Genomic DNA, 19830 nt, shown 5'->3' on the forward strand with positions numbered 1-19830 from the left:
GGGGTGCTCTTGGAAATATTAAGGCATAAGGTGTAAATACCTTGGTCCTTGGTTTTGGGGTGTGTGTATAGGTGGTATAGGTTTGCCTTTGTAGTCCAGCTGCTGGAACGGTACCTATAGTGACCACTGAGAGAAGGTATAGGTAAAGGAATAGCAAGGTATGTTGAACTCTCCATGACATTCCTTCCTTATGTTTATTAGCCAGCCTAGACGTTAACAGCCTATATACCAGTATAAATCACGATCTTGGTATCGAGGCTGTTAGATGGTTCCTAGATCTACAATCCCCTCTTAGTGAACCCCAGAAATTGTTCTGTACCGATACACTCAAATTGGTCCTCAACAACAACTATTTCCTCTTTGAGGACCAATTCTACCTACAGGAACGGGGGACCGCGATGGGGGCGAATGTAGCCCCCCCCGTACGCTAACATCTTTATGAGTAAATTTGAGGCTGACTTTGTTTACATACATCATCTATACAGAAAGCATGCTCTTACCTGGCTCAGATACATAGACGACATCTTCTGTGTATGGACAGGCGACACCAACAGCCTCACAGACTTTGTACATGACCTCAACCAGAGTATACCGAACCTAACCTTTACCTTACATTCCAACACACAGTCTGTCAGTTTCCTTGACACCATGATCTCTAAAACTGACTCAGGCACCCTTACAATTGACCTTTACGTCAAACCTACAGACCGCAATAGTCTACTACACTGGTCTAGCTGCCACCCAAGACACGTCAAGACCGCATAGTCTCAATACCTGAAATCAGGCAAACGAGACATGACGAGATGACTGAAAAGTTTCAAACAAGAGGATACCCCAAAACTAACGCTGAACAACAAACCAGAACTACCCAACGTGACCGCGACGTAGAGAATAGGGTTAAGTTCATCAACACCTATCACCCGTTCTCTCCTCTAATCAAAAAAGCAGTCCTTGAACACTGGCCCCTACTAGAAAAGGCCTACCCGGGGGTTGAAAACTTCAAAAATCCTCCTCTCATCTGCCACAAGCGGGCTCAGAACCTAAAAAACACTTTGGTTAGAGCCGACGTGGGCTCCAACTTCAAGACACTCAGGCAGAAGACATTTAGCACGGTACGCAACGGAACCTTCCCTTGTTTGGGTTGCGCACAATGCACGAATGTCAGTAAAGGTGACTCATTCACCCATCCGAGGTCCGGTAAACGGTACAAGATCAATGGCTATTTTACCTGCGACTCAAACTTTGTCGTTTACCTATTCAAATGCCCATGCGGCCTAGGATACGTTGGGGAAACTACCCAGCGTGTCAAAGACCGCATCTCCAAACATAAATCAACCATCCGGTGTGAGAACACACTATTACCAATTCCTGCCCATTTTGTGGAAAACAGACATTCTGTAAGTCAACTGAAATTTCAGGTCATTGAACAAATCCCTGTACCCAGACGAGGGGGTAATAGAATCCAAACGCTCAAAGAGCGTGAGGCGTATTGGATATATCACCTAAATACTCTCCACCCACACGGTCTCAACAGAGAATCTGAAATGTATTATTAATCCTTTCTAAATTCCACTACATAGTGAATTGGTATTGTTTTTCATCAGGAGTGTAAAATCACTACTAATAGTTCTTTTCCCACACAACGTATTTTGGTTAACAGGAGATATTTCTGACATAAGTGTGTTAAAGTAAACGCCATTTTACTCTATGTATGTAAACCCTGCTCTAATTGTCTTATCTTTGTTTTTAGGCAGGAAAAGGAAGTCTCTTTGAAACCTGATGAGCACAACCAGCACTGAAATCACCACTGTGCATGAATTCAGCACAGTTCCACCGTTAAAATGGCCGCCTGCATGCATGTGACACTTCTTTACACCCCTCCTTAGCCAACTTCACTTCCTGGAAGGTCAAAACATGCTCAATTCCTATTCCCGTCTCGCACATGCTCAGTACATTCATTCTGACATCTTTGACCTCACCAAGATGGCGACTGCCAACATCTCTTCCTGGAAGGTCAAAACATGCTTATTTCCTATCCCCGCCCCGCACAAGCTCAGTACATTCATTCTGACATCTTTGACCTCACCAAGATGGCGACGGCCCTTCCTCCATCCCCGCCCCTCCCCACCCATCCAGGAAGTGCAAGACAGTATTTAACACCACTGCACTGAGCCACATGCACTCCTGGCCTCCTCCACACCTGACTAGACTTAGGACATAAGGTAATGGTGCCCTACTGCCTTTACAGACTGGGTTTCCTTTCTCCATCTCAGCTTATTGACCTGCTTTTTTGTCCTTAGGACGGGAGTCACGTGCTGACCCTACACATCGGTATGTGACCCCTAAAACTTTCTTTTATATTTTTTCTTTCTACATACCTTGCTATTCCTTAACCTATACCTTTTCTCAGTGGTTACTATAGGTACCGCTCCAGCAGCTGGACTACAAAGGCAAACCTATACCACCTATACACACACCCCAAAACCAAGGATCTAGGTATTTACACCTTATGCCTTAATATTTCCAAGAGCACCCCTTTACACACAGCCTCTTTAGATGACCTCACCCTCACTCCCACTCCACTTCACTGTCCCCTAATGCCCCTTCTCAACACAACCCACACACTCATGCTGTTCATCTCTTACACTGTCCCATTTACACCTTCACCCAATTCCTCTGCCCAACCTCTCACACATACACCGTATCACACCACAATACACACTCACTGGCCTCACATCACTATAGGTCCATACATACCTTCACAAAGGATGCATGACACTGTCCCCACAATATAAATCACTTATCACTAGGTTTTTTGTTTTATAAAGTTTATACACTGATTTTTGTTCTTTTATTGTATATTCTGTAGTCATATCCCTGATGAAAGCTCGAGATGTAGAGCTGAAACGTTGGATTGTAACACCATCTTTTTCCACAAAAAATAAAATCACAACAAAAAAGACTGTCGTTGCAAAGACTCTACTTTCATGTCATTAGAGTGCCGGGGCTACTCCTATAATTTAGGGCACCAGGATGCTGGGGGTTGGCACCTGAGCAAGTTTTTATTTTTTTAAGTCCTTGTTGAATTGGAAAGAGTGGCCTCAACTCAGTGGTGCTGGAGGACCGGGTGCCTCTCGCTGGTGGCTGCAGGAATAGGGTGGCTGTGCCAGCACGGGCGGCGCTCTGCTGCTCAGAGGACTGACGTGATGAGAGGAGCGGGAGTAGGAGGAAGAGAAAAATGGTGGAGGCGGCAGCGGTGTCCAAGCATCGCTTCTTCTGACATCACTGTAAGGGGGAGGTCAGCCCCAAACGGTGAGTACAGAACACCAGGGACAGGGGGAGAGCGGGGTCAGGTTGGTGCAGAGACCGGGGAGCAGCTGGTGTAACTGGAGAGTGAGGCAAGCTCAGGGGCGGGCTGGGCCGGGGGGACAGAGGTGAAAATGCTCCCCGGACCGGTTCCCAAGCAGCTGCTCAGGACCGCCGGGGACCACACTGTTACCTTTGCATATGTTCATCAGCTGTCCTGGCCACATGACAGAGAAGCAGACATGCCCCCTACTGGCTGTGTGGGCTGCATCTCTGAAGTGACGTCACACAGAGCGCCTGCCACTGCTTCAGTCTGTCGGAGAGATCAGCCTGCTGATTGGAGACCTCAGAGGAAAAGTAAGAGGTCAGGACTCAGGAGGTCTGCAGTGAGGGGGACAGCAGAACGCTGCTCATCTCCTCACACAGAAAGTGTCCAGTTGGTGGACCCCCTGTTGGGGCTCAGTGTGAGTTATTGCAGTCTGAACTTTGATGCAGATTAGGGTCAACCTGTCAGTGCGAAAAGTTCAGTCTTGTTCAATAAATCTTACTGAGTCCCAGCAGAGAGGCCACAGACATCACTATACAGAATCATGATACTGCATTAACTGATCACACTTCTACCTACAGCACATCACAGATAGTACCAGATGACTACTTATAGTGAGGTCCTGTGGACAGGTCCAGGTGTGATCAGTCCAGTATAGATCTGTGTACCTAATATATCACATCCACTAAACAGATTAGTGAATCATCTACTGTGATACAGACATCAGATGTGATAAAAGTACACATTGCTATATTCCATCAGATGTCTGTAGTCACTATATTATCTACCAATATCATGTATTCACCCATATATACTCTATGTGGTAAACTGTGTGAACAGACATCAGAGGTTGCACGTATGTACAGGTTATTGTGTGTATAGTATATCTGCTCTCTGCCCATGTCTGGTATATATTATTCTGTAACTACAAAGTCCAGGCCATCGACAGAGGCAGCCGGAGGGCTGAAAACTGTGGCTCACAGGTTGCACCATACTCTTCACTATCCCAATATCACCACTATCTGTATCCTTAGGGTACAGACAGCGGTGAATATATTGGTGTAAGATAGAGCCGTTGTCTCCTTCTTCCACCAAACTGCGTGTCCGGCTGACACGTATAGAGGGAGCTATGTGAGGACTCATGCTGTAACTCATGCTGTATATAGGAGGCTATGTTAGGATTCAATTCATGCTGTTTATAGGAGGCTATGTGAGTACTCATGCTATATATAGGAGCCTATGTGATGAATCATGCTCTATATAGGAGGCTATGTTAGGATTCAATTCATGCTGTTTATAGGAGGCTATGGGAGGACTCAGGCTCCTATATATAGCATGAGTCCTCCCATAGCTTCCTATATACAGCATATGTGATGACTCATGCTCTATATAGGAGGCTATGGGAGTACTCATGCTGTATATAGGAGGCTATGTGAGACCTCACACTGAGGCTATGCGGAGCCTCACACTGTATATAAGAGGCCATTTGTGGCCACATACTGTATTTAGAGAGACTAATTGAGAGCTCATAATGTGTATAGGAGGCTATGTGGGGCTTACACTATATAGGAGGCTATATTCGTAGCTCAAAATGTATATATGAGGCTATGTAGGGGCTTACTCTATGTGAGGGCTCATACTGCGTGTGGGGGGGGGGTCATACTGTATACCAGGGGCTATGTGTTTGCTCATGCGGATAGGGAGCTGTTTGGGGGCTCATACATATAGGGAGATATCAGCATATTTAATTCTGCTCAATATTAAATGATATAATTATTTTATATTAATAATCATATTGAGCACACTATTGGTTCAGCCCTCCACAACAGTCACAATCTCTCATGTGGCCATTAGGAAAAATTAATTGCCCACCCCTGATATATACCATCATACATTATCCAGTAAAATACCATTTGATGTCTGTATCACAATATATCAAATACTGTCACATATTATATGTGCACAGACATCACATGGTATACACAGGACATGTGACTGGTGTAATATCTGATGTCTGTAGTCATAGTGTAATATGCACTAGTTACATATGATCCTGTATGTGGTATACTATATGGACAGACATCCCATATTACAGTATATACAGGATTAGTTGTTTGTAAAATAACTGATGTCTGTAACACAGATCTTGCCAAATCAGGCAAGGTGATTTTCTGGATTTGTTTTCTCATTTTGACTCTCATGCAGTGCACAAAAATTTAAAATAACCAATAAATTTCATTTAACTTCACAATTGTGTCCCACTTATTGTTGATTCTTCACCAAAAATTTACATTTGGTATCTTTATGTTTGAAGCATGATATGTTGGAAAAGGTTGAAAAGTTCCAGGGAGCCAAATACTTTCACAACGCACTGTAATTGTAGTCTACCTAAAATTACAGACGCCTCTCATCTTTTTGATTGGGAGAACTTGTACAATTGGTGGCTGACTAAATACTTTTTTCCCCACTGTATATAGACATCCAGTGCTAGGCCGGGGTCACATTAGCGTAGCACATCGGATGCAATTTGTTAATGGGAACCTGTCACCACTTTTTTACGGTACCAGGTAAAAATATAATTTAATTTAGTGTCCCCTATGCATTACACAAGCACTTTTGATACCCCTTGACTCCCCACGTATGATCCATGAATACTGTTTTTATTCTTCCCGCTATATGTAAATCTCCTCGGTCCGGTCCGTTAGGGCGTTGCTTATTGTCCGTCTCTCCTCACCTCCTGGCTTGCTCTAAGGATTCCTTTCGGGGAATTTCTGCGTTCGCATAGTTTTGGCGCATGCGCATTCAAATGGTCTCTCGCGCGTGCACAGTATGCTTTGCCCAGCTGTAGGCAAAGCCGAAAAACAGTATTGCGCATGTGATGACATATGCGACTGCTTTCTATGTACCCGAAGTACATGGGGGGGGGGGTTTGGATCCAAACCTGGTGTGTTTTGCCTGCTCTACTTACTGGTAAGCGCTGCCTTCTATATGTTAATTCTTCATGTGTTTACTTCGACGTGTGCATTTGGTATTTCTATCATATGAAGTAGGTCTCTGCCGATATACTTACTTTTATAGCCTGCAATTCACACTGTGGTTCCTTTCCTCATTTCCATCCTTGTGCATCTTTTATAACTGAATGTTTGTACTTTTTTACATTTTATTATGTGTTGTCAATAAAATGTAATATTTTTCACCTGTATACTCCTGTTTCCTCCTCTTTTTATATGTGCTCGTATTTTATGTTCAAGTCCCTGGGGTTGCTTGGTTTCCGTCTGTTAGACAACCTGAACACGTGGGGATTCCCTAACAAACAGGCAATCCGAGCATATTCGCTTACCATTAGTGAATGCTGCAAATGCTCATCTGAACTGGTCCAAGTGCTGTTAGTTTCACTCAGACAGACAATATGGTAGTGTGAATATAGCCTATGAAGCAGCTGGAAATAAACATGCTAAGGATGGGCCACTACTCATGGGTCACTGCTGTGTGCTTGGCCCCAGGCTAAAAATTGTCAGCCAGCCCCTGGGTGTGCTCCACCTGTCACTCTGACTGCACTGTATTCCACTCCACCTGTCAGGAGGAGGCAGGAATTTCAATATAGGGGGTGAGAAGAGAAGGAATAATGACACCCAGCGGGGCGTGATTAGAGCAGCGAGGGGGAGAGAATGGAAACCCGGAGACTGCCCATCCCAGTCTACGCCGTTACCTGGAGCCGTCATTATCATAGGAATAAGTAAGTTAAATTGTTTTTCTAAAGCTTTATAGTGTAGTTTTAGGTCAGAGAGGGATGGTTAGCGATGAGCCAGCAAGGTACAGGAACAGGTAGTGATGGCTACTTGCAGACATGTGCGGCACTTGCGGTTTTGCACTTGCGGAGAGACAAAAAAACACTGCTAGAGGCGTTTTTTTCCATTGCTGCAAGTACCACATTTGCCAGATCGAGGCAAAACCATAAGTGTCGCACATGTCTGCAAGTCCCATAGGGAATGAATGAGACAGAACGAAGTGTTGCTGTAAGTGATCCGTTACCCGGCAGATGCGTAAAAACTGCCGGATCTGCTGCAAATGGCAAAAATTGCTGATGTGAAAGTAGCCTAAGTCACTGCCGACAGCGTCTACATTAGTCATGCTCACCAATGGGGGAGGCAGAACTAAAAGTGCCTAGGGCGCATAAACTCTAAATACGGCCCTGCTAATAACATCTCTATTTACAGTAGATAACACAGGATCCACCATTCACAATAGGTAGTGTCACAGCTCACCTCCTCCCCCTCCTATACAATGACTGATAACACCTCTATATACAGTAGGTAACACAGGATCCACCATTCATAATAGGTGATGTCACAGCTCACCTCATCCTACTGTACAATGACTGATATTCCCTCTATATACAGTAGATAACACAGGATCCACCATTCACAATAGGTGTTGTCACAGCTCACTTCCTCCCCCTCCCTGCACGGTGACCTCTGCACTGGTCCTAGGGCATGTGTACTACACTCTCCTACAGAATCTATATGTTATTTCCTGACATTTAGTTGCTGTACAGTAACAGAGCAGGCATGACGGCTGCTTCCATAATCATGGACACTGTATAACAAGAAAATTACAGTCTGAATATAAAACAGATTATAAATATTAGTACTGTGAATATTCATTCTTCTTAGTGATAAAAGAAAAACGTGTTACATTTCCTGTAAGAAATAAATACTTACTCGTAGTCACAGTCGTTGTTGTTGGACTTTGCTTTTTTGTTGTAATTGTACCTGAGACATAATGATCAAACAGATTAGTCGTTTCATCAGACTTTTTTTCATAAAAGAATATCTAAAAATCCATGAAAACAATTACAAGTAAAGTGATTCTAGTTGTAACTTTATTCTCATTTGCACAAGGAAAGACTAGAAGCAATGGGATGAAACTGAATGGGAGGACACACAGATTAGATATTAGAAAAAACTTTTTGACAGACAGAGTGATCAATGAGTGGAACAGGCTGCCACGAGAAGTGTTGAGTTCTCCTTCAATGGAAGTCTTCAAACAGAGGCTGGACAGACATCTGACTGGGATGATTTAGCGAATCCTGCTTTGAGCAGGGGGTTGGACCAGATGGCCCAGGAGGTCCCTTCCAACTCTACGATTCTATGACTCAGTGCTCTATTGTAGGATGAGCTGTGTCACAAACAGTATAATCACAACTAAATACAGCCGAAATTCTAGCCAAATAATAAAAAAATACTTTATTCTTTATAACAGAAGTATTAGACACTTACTTGTAGTGGCTGCAGTTGGGGTGGATGACGTATCTGGAACTATACCAGAATTAAGTTACTAAACAATATCATTTCATACAAATACAGTTTTCCCATGATGCAGAACTTTATGGCTGCCTTCATGCTTTGCTTTTATTTTCATGTTCATTTCAAAGTAAATTGACACCAAAAACCTATTATTAGTAGTTGGAATTGTGGTGCTTAGTATGGTGCTGTAGGTGGCGCGGTATAGAAAGTAATAGTTTATAACCATGCCAATCTGATCTGTAGAAATTGGGGGTTTTAGACACATCACATAAAAAAAATGATTCTTCTGATCTCAATCTTGATATTTGCCCCTCATTAACATAAAAACACCTATACTCACCTCCCGTGCCGTTCCAGCGATGTCGGCACTTGCGTTCCTGGGGCACACGAGAGGTTCTTACATCACACGAGCCAATCCGGGCCGGCTGGCAGCTCACTTACTCTTGGTCACAGATGTAGAATTTTATAAATTAAAGGAGTTGTCCAGTCTTCTTCTAAAAGTCTGAAAACACTCTAACTGCAAACTCCTGAATATTTACAGTATGTGCACCACACGCTGTCAGCATTCGCCAGTGTGGCCACTAAGTGCAGGTTCCACCACAGGTATGCGATTTGCTTACATGCACATATGTGATGAGTATACTTGCTGGTCCGCACACATTTCACTTGTATTAAAGCGAGGCTGAGCATGTCTAGTCGGAATGTGTCCGGAGCCATGGAGATCGCATATTTGAGGTCACATGACCACCAGCTTTGGGCAGCAACACTGAAGAATCCTGACAGTGTGTGGTGTGCATGCTGTGAGGATTCAAAAGTCTTCATTCACATGGAGTGACTGCAGACTTTTAGTAGAAGACCGGTCAACCCCTTTATCACATAACACAATATTTACTGTACACAATGTCACAAAACTATCGTTGAGCAGATTTGACAAAATTTGAACTCTCCAAATTATGTAAATTTTATCAGGAAATTAATTTCTCAGCAAAGTTATTCTCTGCGAATTGAATGTCTCTTATTATACTCTGATGTCTCATCGAGCCACAGAGCATAGTAAATGTAAGATGTTCAAAAATGATACCTCCACTCACTTGTCTGGCCCCTTCGCTGCCATCTGTTTCTCAGAGCCGCCTCTTTCCCCCGAGGCAACTCTTGAAATGCACATTTAGGTTGCGGCTTAAAGTTTCAGCCTGAATTGAGCAGGCTGGGAAATGTGGTGTACGAAGGCAGTAGGAGAGGCCCAGAGAACAGTTCTCCATCCAGTCCTATGAATTCTGCTATAGCATCTTGGACCTATTCACTCTAGGCCAGGACTTCAGGCTGAGACCAGGCCCCTAGGTTCATTGCGCATCATTATTATTTATTTATATAGCACCATTAATTCCATGGTGCTGTACATGAGAAGGGGTTACATACAAAGTCATAGATATCACTTACAGTAAACAAACTTACAATGACAGACTGGTACAGAGGGCAGAGGACCCTGTCCTTGCAGACTTACATTCTATGGGATAATGGGGAAGAGACCGAAGGTAGAGGGTGCAGCAGCTCTGGTGGTGGTGAGGCGGCAGCTCGGGTGGTGGTGAGGCTTCAGAATAGTTATTGCAGGCTGTAAGCTTTCCTGAAGAGATGGGTTTGCAGGTCCCGTCTGAAGGATCGGAGGGTGGTGGATAATCGGATGTGTTGAGTCATGGAATTCCAGAGGATGGGGGATTTTCGGGAAATCTTGGGAGGCGGTTGTGTGAGGAACAAAAAAATGTGCAGGGGAGTAGGAGCTCTTGGGAGGATCGAAGATTACGTGAGGGAAGATATTGGGAGATTAGTTAAGATATATAAAGAGGGAACAGGTTGTGGATGGAATTGTAGTTCAGTGTTAGTAGTTTGAACTGGATTCGTTGGGGAATTTGGAGCCAGTGGAGGGATTTGCAGAGGGGAGAAACAGGGGAGTAGCGAGGAGAGAGGTGGATTAGTCAGGCAGCAGAGTTGAGGACAGACTGGAGTGGTGCAAGGGAGTTGGTGGGGAGGCCACAGAGGAGGGTATTGCATTAATCAAGGCGGGAGATGATGAGAGCATGCACAAGAGTTTTAGTAGATTGAGGGCTGAGGAAGGGACGGATTCTAGAAATATTTTTGAGTTGGAGGCGACAGGAGGTGGCAAGAGTTTGGACGTGTGGTTTGAAGGACAGGGCAGAGTTGAGTTACTCCGAGGCAGCAGATCTGAGGTGCAGGAGAGAGCGTGATGCCATTTACCGTAATAGATAGATCGGGCAGGGAAGATACTTGAGATGGAGGAAAGATGATGAGTTCGGTTATGTCTACATTGAGCTTTAGGAAGTGAGAGGTGAAGAAGGAGGATATGGCTGATAGACACTCTGGGATTCTGGACAGCAGAGAGTTGACATCTTGGCCAGAGAGGTAGATCTGAGTGTCGTCCGCATACAGGTGGTACTGGAAGCCATGGGACTTTATGAGTTGTCCTAGGCCAAGGGTATAGATGGAAAAAAGTAGGGGCCCCAGGACAGAGCCTTGAGGGACTCCAACAGAGAGAGGGCAGGATGAGGAGGTAGTGTTGGAGTAGGAAACGCTAAATGTGCAGTCGGAAAAATGAGAGGCGATCCAGGACAGGGCAAGGTCTTTGATGCTAAGGGAAGAAAGAATCTGTAGCAGTAGACAGTGGTCGACTGTGTCGAAGGCAGAGGACAGGTCAAGAAGGAGGAGGATGGAGAACTGTCTGTTAACTTTGGCTGTGAGTAAGTCATTAGTAATTTTGGTCAGGTCAGTTTTGGTGGAGTGGTGGGGGCGGAAGCCAGATTGGAGCTTGTCAAGGAGAGAGTTAGATGAGAGGTGGGAGGAAAGTTGAGCGTGGACATGCTGCTCAAGGAGTTTGGAAGCAAACAGGAGCAGTGATATGGGGCGATAGCTGGGCATAGCAGTTGGGTCAAGGTTTGTTTTTTTGAGGCTGTTTATGATGGTGGCAAGTTTGAAGGCAGAGGGGAAGGTACCAGAAGATAGTGATAGGTTGAAGAGATGGGTTAGGGCTGGAATGAGCATGTTAGTGAGGTTGGGGAGCAGGTGGGAAGGGATGGGGTCAAGTGCACAGGTGGTGAGGTGTGATTTAGAAAAGAGATAAGTAAGCTCTCCTTCAGTGATGTCGGAGAGGAAGGTTATTATGAAAGGGCAGAGGTCTGGTATATGGAGTGGTTGGGGTCGTGGAACAGTAAAGGTTTGCCTTGTTTTGGCGATCTTATTTTTTGAAGTAGGTGGCAAAGTCCTCAGCAGAGATGAGAGGAGTTGGAGGTGGCAGTGGTGGGCGGAGGAGAAAATTGAATGTGCTCAACAGTTGTTTTGGGTTGTAGGATAATGAAGATGCAAGGTTTGTGAAACAGGTCTGTTTAGCAGAGGTGAGGGCTAAATTGAAGGCAAGTGTAGCTTGTTTGAAAGCAGTGAAGTCGTCTGGCAGGCGTGTTTTCTTCCAATGCTGCTCCGCGACCCTGGATGATTGTCGAAGTTTTTTGGTGAGATTGTTGTGCCAGGGTTGCTTATTGATTCGTCGCACTTTGCCATGCGTGAGAGGGGAGATTGAGGGTGGTGTTATAGAAAGCGGTGTCGCTGTCTGTGTCGTGGACTGAAGATATGGAGGACAGAGGTAGAAGAGAGTCTGAGAATCTATGAATGTCTAGTTGTGCGAGGTTTCTGCAAGGATGTGCTAGTGGGTCGACATGAGGGGCAGGTGAGGAGGACAGGGATGAGTAGGTGGTGGTCAGATAGTGGGAGGGGAGAGGTTGTGAGATTAGATAGGGAACAGAGGCGGGTGAAGATGAGGTCTAATGTATGTCTAGCTGTGTGGGTGGCTGTGGAGGACCACAGAGTAAGTTCAAAGGATAAAGTAAGTGATAGGAGTTTGGAGGCTGCTGGCTGGCGGGTGTCAGTTGGGATATTAAAGTCACTCATGATGAAGGTGGGGATGTCAGCAGAGAGAAAGTGAAGAAGCCAGGTGGAGAATTGGTCAGTGAAGGAAGTGGCTGAGTCCGGTGGTCAGTATATGACAGCCATTTGGAGATTAGTGGGAGAGTAGATACGGACAGAGTGGACCTCGAAAGAAAGGAGGCTAAGGGAGGGTGGGGGTTGGAAAGGGTTGAATTTTTAGAAAGAAGGAAACCCACTCCTCTGCCATGTCTGTTGCCAGAGGGAGGAGTGTGGGTAAAGTGGAGGCAACCGTAACTCAGTGCAGCAGGGGAGGCTTCAGCCAGGTCTCAGTGAGGGCCAGGAAGAAAAGGTTCCAAGGAAGTAGAGAATGTGGATAACGTGGAGCTTGTTGCAGACGGAGCGGGCATTCCAAAGTACTCCAGAGAGAGGAAGCATGGGGGTGGGGGTCAGTGGTGCAGAATTAGTGTGAGGGATTGCGGTAGTTTCTCTTAGTGTAAGAAAGATGGGGGTGAGGATTAGTGGGATGTATGAGGCAGGGGGGGCAGAATTGGGGGATATGTCGACAGCAGCGAGAAGAAGCAGAGAAAGGGAAAGAAGGAAGTTAAGGAGCAGGTCTGCAGATGAAATGAGTTAGGGGGGTAAGAGAGGGGGAGATAGTTATTTGGTTCGAGGGTGCAGGGATTTGGGGATAGCAAAGGAGAGTGAAGATTAGTGGAGCAAAACCGGTGAGGGCAAATGTGAGCATGGTTAAAGAGCAGGGTAAAAAAAAGGCAAGTAAAATTAGAAGGCAGTGATTATTCTTATCTTCTGACCAATTTCTGGACTATTTCTGGTATATTTCAGATGTTACACTTTAAAGATGTCACACTAAGATGTCACACTTCAAATGATGTCACATCTGACCAAGGTCATATCTGGCCTGCTCTATTCAACTTATACCATTCAAAAACATCAGACAACATGATGTCATGGACGAGCAATGCGCAGTGGCTTTGGAGGCCTGGTCACCAGGAGAAAACTGGTCAAAGATGTACCCATGGAAAAAACAGGACCGGACGGCAGGCAGCATAAAGAAGGAAAGAAGAAGCGGCTCTGAAGACCACATGATGGGCATCCAGTGGTACAGAGACTGTGCAGATTAGTGAATTCCTGAGTATAATTTTTTTTTTTAACTTATTCTTGCTGTCTACAGCTCAGCAATATAGCAAAAAGCTGGAAGCCATTTTTTAAATCCATGTCAAATTTAAAAAAAAAAAGCATAGTTACTTACCGTTAACGGTATTTCTCTGAGCCCATGACAGCACCAAGGAGAGAGGGGATCCGCCCGACGGAGACAGGAAACCTATAAAAAGGCGATACCTCTCTCCTGCATCAGTTGTTTTACAGAGCATTAATGGAACTTTTGCCTAATAATATGAACAACTTTTAGAAAAAAAACTTTATTTTACTCATTAAACTACGTAGAGGAGACACCGTGTGACTATTTGACTAAGCTGTATTTACAATAAGTGTGCACCCCATGCATGTAGGGAGGGAATATACAGGTGCCGTCATGGGCTCAGAGAAATACCATTAACGGTAAGTAACTACGCTTTTCTCTTTTTCCCCATGACGGCACCACGGAGAGAATTGCAGAGACTATCAATTGGGGGGGGACCACTGCCTCCAGCACCCTTCTACCAAAAGTTAGATCTGAGAAGGTGGCTAGGTCCAGCCAATATTGATTGAAGAAAGTTGAAGGAGAGGACCAAGTAGCAGCCCTACATATCTGCTCAGTCGAGACGCCTGCTCTCTCTGCCTAGGAAGTTGACACCGCTCTTGTAGAATGGGCTGTTATTCTGTCTGGGATGTCCGCACCCTGTGACGAATACGACAAGGTGATGGCGTCTCTTATCCACCTCGCCAGCGTGCTCTTTGATGCCTTCCACCCCTTTCTTGGCCCCTAGAAGCACACAAAAAGAGACCTATCCTTTCTACACTCCCTGGTGGCCGCTAGGTATTCAATTAGGCATCTCCTAACATCTAATGTGTGTACAGTTTCTTCTCCCTGGTTTTTGGGATTGGGACAGAAGGATGGGAGGGAGATTTCTTGAGTTCTGTGGAATCGGGACGCCACCTTCGGCAGATAGGCTGGGTCTGTGCTAAGTACCACCCTGTCATCCAGGATCTGTGTAAATGGAGGGAAGGCTGACAGGGCCTGGATATCGCTGATTCTATGGGCCAATGTCAGGGCTATCAAGAGGGAGGTCTTGAGTGACATCAATTTTAGTGGTGCCTCTTGTAAAGGTTCAAAGGGAGGCTTAGTCAGAGCTGAGAGCACCAAGTTTAGATCCCAGGGAGGAGTGTTTAGGGAAGACATAGGCCTGGATATACTGGCTGCCTTAATGAACCTGGACACCCAACGGTTCCCTGCCAAGTCATAGCTGTATAGGGCCTCTAGGGCCGCCACCTGAACCTTTAATGTGCTGGTAGCTAGACCTTGCTCTAAGCCTTTTTGCAAAACCTCTAAAATCTTTGATAGAGGTACATTCCCACCCGAGCTGGCCCTTGATACTGAAAGGAAATTCCTCCAGATCCTCCCATACAATTTTGTGGTTACCGGTTTTCTGCTCCGTAGGAGAGTAGACACTAAATTTGGGGAGAAGCCTCTGTTGCTTATGAGAGCCCTTTCAAATTCCAGGCCGTCATATGTAGGTTCTCCACCTGAGGGTGCAGCACTGGGCCTTGTTGTCGCGATATGTGACAGGCCCTGCGCTACGCGACCGACGATCGGTCAGTCAACAAAACAACTGGACAAACAAGGGAACACCGGGGACACAATTACAACAGTGGGCCCTGTGATAGGGAACGGGGGAATGGACATCTCCTGCGGCTGAGTCCTGGACTAACCTGATGTCCCTATACAGGGTCTTTCAACCTGTCGCCGAGCAGAATACCGTGTCCCTCACTTACCCTGCACCTATCCCTCACTAGAGAATTAGTAAGTGCGGACACTGGTCCCACCGCTGCAGTAATAAAACACCAAGGAAATAAAACAGACAAGGAAATACAAATAACACTTAGCTTTCTCTGCAGCCAATTCTCTGAGCAGCAGAGTAAGGCTCCAGATCAGCATTCAGCTGAAGCACCACTGCACACAGCCAGCTCCTGTCTTCACAATGGTTGGTATCCAAAAGGAAGTGCATCACCAACACCAGCTGATGCCTCAGTTGACCTTATATAGGAGGGAGTGGTCACCACCAGCTGACTAACTAAACATGTAGTAACACAAGCTGCCACCAGTGGGGAAAAACCCACCAGCAGATTAACTAAACTTGTAGTAACACCAGCGGCCACCAGGGGGGAAAAACTGACATTAACCCCTGATGGCCAGGAAGGAAAAAAGTTAAAATGTGAGCAGCCCAAACTGACACAGATTCAAAAATGGATCGTGACAGTACCCCCTTTACAATGAGGGGCCTCTGAACCTTCAACACTGCACCTCACCAGGAAACCACCTACACCTAGATCCACCGGAGTTCACCTCAGCAACCACCTGACTCTCAGGTTCATGGCAAACGTGGGCTGATGGAGGTGACAACGTATGCTCCGGACGTGCCACAAATCTCCAGTGCGCCGACCTGGGGAATGAGTTGAGCATGGGCATTACTGGGGTTAACTCCACCTGGTAAGTCCCCGGGCTGAGGATGGCCGACACCCGATACGGCCTGATCACCCTAGAAGTCCAGACCCCAGCAGCACACTTCCACTGGATGTTTTTGGTGGACACCCATACATACTCGTTCACACACAGGTCCGGACCTGAACATTTATTGCCATGCACACATTTTCCACAAGATGGTGAACTCTTTAAGGAACTGACAAAAGAGGCGTTCCCCTGTGTCACAACACTCACACCCCCACAATTCAGAGAGGGAACCACCACCCTCCTCCAACCCCTCCTCCTACGAGGACTCCACCTTTCAGGGTTGGCTAATGGTGAGGTTTGAGACTCACCCCTACTCCCTGGCAGCACCTCTGCTGCCCGCACTGGAGAAGGAGATGGTTGTAAAATGACGGCAGAGACAGTAGCCCCTGGGCAACAGCCCTCACACGACTGATCCCAGCTTACTACTTCCCTAGACCGCCAATCTATGACCGGGTTGTGTCATTTCAACCAAGGGAGGCCTAAAACGATAGGTGATGGCATTCCCCCCCAAGACGTAGCATGACAGGGTCTCATCATGATGAGTCCCTATACGCAGATGTATATTATCCATGACTTGGGTCAACCTCCCCTGGCTCAGTGGGACAGACTCAATGGCCTGGACGCTTAGGAGTTTTGCTAGCGTCCTACACCTCAGGCCATGGGTCTGGACAAAGTGAGCATCCACCAGATTGACTCCTGCTCCACTGTCCAAAAGCACCGGTATACCCTCAGTTTCTCCGCCAATCACCACTTCTGCTGACAAGGTACACTGAGGGGAAAAAATGGAGGAAATATACACTCCCTGGTTGCCTCCCTCCACACGACCAGGGGGACACAGCTTCTTAGGTGGTACAGATGTTTTGGAGCGAGCTAGCAGACCCCGATAAAATGACCAGTTTACCCACAGTGAAAACATGCTCCGACAACACGGCGAACCGCAGGTGACAACGTTTGGCAACTAGCTCCTCCCACCTGCATGGGTTCGTCCGTTAGCTCTGGTGTGTCCTCCTCCCTAGCAAGGACTACAGGGGGGCACATTTGGTGTATGCCTCTCCCTGAGGCGTCTATCCACCGGGATGGCAAGGGACATGGCGGCCTCTAACGACCTGGGGGCGGCATACTGCACCAGAGTATCCTGCAACTTTTGTGGACAAACCTTGCACTCCTAAGGGCAGGGTCATTCCACTGTGTGTCAGTGGCCCACCTCCTAAACTCTGAGCAGTACTCCTCAGCAGGCCGGCCCCCCCTGCTTGATCTTACGGAGTTGGGTTTTCACCAGGGAGACGCCATCAGGATGTCACGCTCGCGCCTTGTCTGAATGGCGCGAGCCGGGGGGTTGTGGCCCCACTGTGCCACAAACCAGACTCCCCTGGAAGGGACGTAACTACGGCAGCTACCTCGGTCTTCACTGGAGCCTCTGATGGTGAGGTCAGGCTTGTGCGGCAGGTAGCTGCCGGGTGTCACTCCAGGGTGGTGTCTGGCTGTGGCTGCTGATCCCACTCGGGAACAGGACACCTGGACAGGTGTGAGTGACAAGCAGGCTGAGAAACAGGGCAAGCGGACACGGCTGAGACACAGGGCAAGCAGGCACGGCTTGGTACACTGGCAAGCAGGCAAGGCTTGGAGACACAGGGCAAGCAGGCACGGCTTGGAGACACAGAGCAAGCAGGCACGGCTTGCAGGCACGGCTTGGAGACACAGGGCAAGCAGGCACGGCTTGGAGACACAGGACAGACTGGCGTGGTATGAGAAGGGACCGGTAGGGACCTGTTCACACAACACAGCTGGTGTAGGCAGGAGGGTCTGGTGTATGTTGGAACAGGATTTTGACCTGTTCACACAGGAGGTGCAGGTATGGATATAGGCAGGAGTGTGGAGTAGGCGGAGCCGCAGGAGTGCGGAGTAGGCTGGGCTACAAGAGGAGCCGGGCAGGCAGAGCGGCAAGGGAGCCGTGCAGGCAGAGCTGCAAGGGTGCAGATACACAGACAGAGCTGCAAGAGTGCAGATACACAGACAGAGCTGCAAGAGTGCAGATACACAGACAGAGCTGCAAGAGTGCAGATGCACACACAGGGAGGACACAAGGGAAGACACAGCAGGGGAGGAAGCCACAGACAAGGAGAAAGGGAGCCTAAGGTAGGACAGAGTACAGACAAGGTACTGGGACCAAGACTCAAGGGCCAGGATATTCAGCCTCCTGGCAGGCAGGCAAAGAACACAAAGCAAGGCTAAGAGTATTCATACAGAGAAGGAGATACACAGAACAGGGCCTGGCTACCTCAGCAGAAAGATACTAACTGAGTATAGACATTGCACAGGCAATGTTTCAGTGGGTGTGGCGGAACTAAATAGACAAGGGCTCTAGGTGTTTGGTCAGGGACAGTTTAGACAGGTGCACCCTGACTGCATAAGAACCAGAGTTCTGGCGCCGCCCCCCTATACACACATAGCCAGGAAACATACAGGAGAGCAGAGGCACAGAGCACAGGACTGGCAAAAGACAGAATTCACAGCATGGCTTGAAGCAGAAAGTAAGTTGGTGTGCGGGGGATGGGAGGCCATGCAGTGATGCCAGCAGGGTTGTTACACAGGATCTCCATACACCAGCGCCAATGCCGCAAAAAACTCATCCACTGATCGTAGAGATGGTGAATCGACCGGCAGGGAGAAGGCCCAGGATTGGGGATCACCCTTAAGAAGGGACATAATGATTCCCACCCGTTGTTCCTCACTCCTTGATGAACGAGGATGGAGCCAGAAGTATAACTTGCAGGCCTCCTGAAAAACCAAATATTTATCTCTCCCTCCAGAAAACCTGTCAGGGAGAGATATCTTGGGTTCTGGTTGAGCCTTCACCTGAACCAAGGCCCCAAATCCCACCAACTGCTGCACCACCTCACCTCGCAGCACCCTAAGCTCATTAGTGAGGGTCTGAAGCATTTGGGCAAAGGCCTGCATTTGGGCCATGGCTCACCAGACAAAATGGGACGGTTGGTGACAATGTCACAATATGTGACAGGCCCTGCATGACACGACCCGATGATCGGTCGGTCAGCAAAACAACTGGACAAACAAGGGAACACCGGGGACACAATTACAACAGTGGGCCCTGCGATAGGGAATGGGGGAATGAACACCTCCTTCACTCTTCTGCGACTGAGTCCTGGACTAACCTGACTTCCCTATACAGGGTCTTTCAACCTGTCGCCGAGCAGGATACCTTGTCCCTCACTTACCCTGCACATATCCCTCACTAGGGAATTGGTAAGTGCGGACACTGGTCCCACCGCTGCAGTAATAAAACACCAAGGAAAGAAAACAGACAAGGAAAGAAACAACAGCTTTCTCTGCAGCCAATGCTCCGAGCAGCAGAGTAAGGCTCCAGATCACCATTCAGCTGAAACACCACTGCACACAGCCAGCTCCTGTCTTCACAACGGTTGGTATCCAAAAGGAAGTGTATCACCAACACCAGCTGATGCCTCAGGTGACCTTATATAGGAAGGAGGGAGTGGTCACCACCAGCTGACTAACTAACACCAGCGGCCACTGGGGGA

The 19830-nt window shown here is 47.2% G+C and overlaps 1 protein-coding gene across 3 annotated transcripts in view; it reads right to left on the reverse strand.

Moving 5' to 3' along the window:
* The window catches only part of LOC141051811 (uncharacterized), a 646796-nt gene that overhangs the window by 56281 nt on the left and 570685 nt on the right, over positions 1–19830 (reverse strand). For 2 of the 3 annotated variants that reach the window (XM_073548843.1, XM_073548841.1), the window contains 2 exons: positions 8632–8670; positions 8074–8124 (listed from right to left, as the gene is read on the reverse strand). In XM_073548843.1, the coding sequence (XP_073404944.1) occupies positions 8074–8124; positions 8632–8670 (90 nt within the window). Of the gene's footprint in view, positions 1–8073; positions 8125–8631; positions 8671–13855; positions 13928–19830 lie in introns of all 3 variants that reach the window. The other variant, XM_073548842.1, reaches the window with a different exon arrangement.

This window comes from Dendrobates tinctorius, unplaced genomic scaffold, assembly GCF_039654945.1.
Source record: "Dendrobates tinctorius isolate UK_male_01 unplaced genomic scaffold, ASM3965494v1 ptg000158l, whole genome shotgun sequence".
Lineage (NCBI taxonomy): Eukaryota > Metazoa > Chordata > Amphibia > Anura > Dendrobatidae > Dendrobates > Dendrobates tinctorius.